Source organism: Manacus vitellinus, unplaced genomic scaffold (genome assembly GCF_001715985.3).
Source record: "Manacus vitellinus isolate BGI_N305 unplaced genomic scaffold, ASM171598v3 scaffold_127_pilon, whole genome shotgun sequence".
NCBI classification, from domain to species: domain Eukaryota; kingdom Metazoa; phylum Chordata; class Aves; order Passeriformes; family Pipridae; genus Manacus; species Manacus vitellinus.
Window position 1 is genome coordinate 170,200 of NW_021938935.1, and position 1,731 is coordinate 171,930.

General features: G+C 54.8%; 1 protein-coding gene across 1 annotated transcript in view; it reads right to left on the reverse strand.

Annotated features, from left to right (window-relative positions):
• Positions 1 to 1,731, reverse strand: part of DDB1 (damage specific DNA binding protein 1) — a 14,359-nt gene that overhangs the window by 4,252 nt on the left and 8,376 nt on the right. Inside the window, exons 19-20 of the mRNA XM_029965952.1 lie at positions 1,005 to 1,128; positions 623 to 787 (exon numbers count right to left, since the gene is read on the reverse strand). Of these exons, the coding sequence (XP_029821812.1) occupies positions 623 to 787; positions 1,005 to 1,128 (289 nt within the window). The remainder of the gene's footprint in view (positions 1 to 622; positions 788 to 1,004; positions 1,129 to 1,731) is intronic.

Consider the following 1,731-nt stretch of genomic DNA (forward strand, 5'->3'; position numbering starts at 1 on the left):
GGAATTTGGGGGAAAAGGGATGCAGGAATTTGGGGGAAAAGGGATGCAGGAATTTGGGGGAAAAGGGACACGGGAATTTGGGGGAAAAGGGACACAGGAACAGGGGAAAAGGGATGTGGGAATGGGGGAAAAGGGACATGGGAACGGGAGGAAAAGGACATGGGAACGGGAGGAAAGGGACATGGGAACGGGAGGAAAGGGACATGGGAACGGGAGGAAAGGGACATGGGAACGGGAGGAAAGGGACATGGGAACGGGAGGAAAGGGACATAGGTACAGCGCAACATGCAAAGGAAATCCCAGAATCCAGGACTGAGGAGGGATTCCTGGGAGATGTGGAAGCAAATCCTTGAATCCAGGACTGCGGAGGGATTCCTGGGAGATGGGGAAGCAAATCCCAGAATCCAGGACTGGGGAGGGATTCTTGGGAAGCAAGTCCCAGAATCCAGGGCTGGGGAGGGATTCCTGGGATTCTCCAGCAGATAGAGGGAAAGGGGACACACTGGGACAAATCCCGTCTGTGGGCACTTCCCTTGGGAAAAGCTCTGCCTGCTCCAGGGTGTGAGGAGCTCATCCGAGCAAAAAAGCTGGATGTTTCCAGGTGGGAAGCCCTCGTTCTTACCATCGGAGTAGTGGAAGACGACGATCCGGCCCTGCTTGGGCTCGGCTTCCTCGGGATACACCATGGCAGTGCCCACGATGAAGTAGGTGTTGGGATCCTTTCCCAACTTACAGGACACCAGGCTCAGGGCGTACTCATTCTGCAGGAATTGGTGAGCGTGGAGCACTGGGCAAAAAGCGGGAAAAGGAGAAACTTTGGGATCATCCTGGACATTCCCTCTGCTGCTCCCCCACCATCAGCCAACGCTGTTCCCTAAACCTTGTGGCTGATGTTCCTCCAGGAACACGCAAAATCCTGGATTTGCAGAGGTTTTGAGGATCACCAGCCTTGACCGCGGGGTTTTCCAGGTGGGAAAAGCTGGATTTTGGGATGGGACAGGTACCTTCGAAGGTGTGCTGGTCTATGATGAGCAGGTTGTGAACTTCCACCTCCTCTCCGAAGGAAGTTTCATGTGGAGCAGTGCTGCTGGAAAACAGCTTGGAGGTGCTCACGCTGCTGGATAAGGCCTGGAAAAAAAACCGGGAAAACCTGTCAGATCCCGGTACTGCTCAGCATATCCACACAGCCTGAGGCAAGCAGGGAGCAGGAGAACGGATGGAAGAGAAGGCGGAGTAAGGAATGAGAAAAGGGACACGCTTCCTGCTCCTGCAGGGGGGGGCTGAGTGAGGGAACTGTGGCTTCCAGAGGTGGATCCCTGGGAAAAGGAAACCCCTGGAGGGCACAGAGAAGCCCATGTGGGATATGGAAGGAGCAACACCCAAAAATAAAGGGATGGTAGGGAAAGGAGCGTGGGAAGCAGGACCTGGTCACCCCCATGGAGAGATCCCACCAGCCCATTCTCGGAAGGAGGAATTCCCCCACAGCTTTGGAAGGGAAGACTGTCAAGGAAAACCTGGATTTGGCCTGGGGAATTATATCCCCACGGAGCAGGGGTGATCTGGGCTGGGATCTCAGATCCCTGTAATACAGGGATGATCCAGCCTGGGATCTCAGATCCCTATGATACAGGGATGATCCAGCCTGAGATCTCAGATCCCTATGATACAGGGATGATCCAGCCTGAGATCTCAGATCCCCATGGAGCAGGGATGATCCAGCCTGGTCTCTCA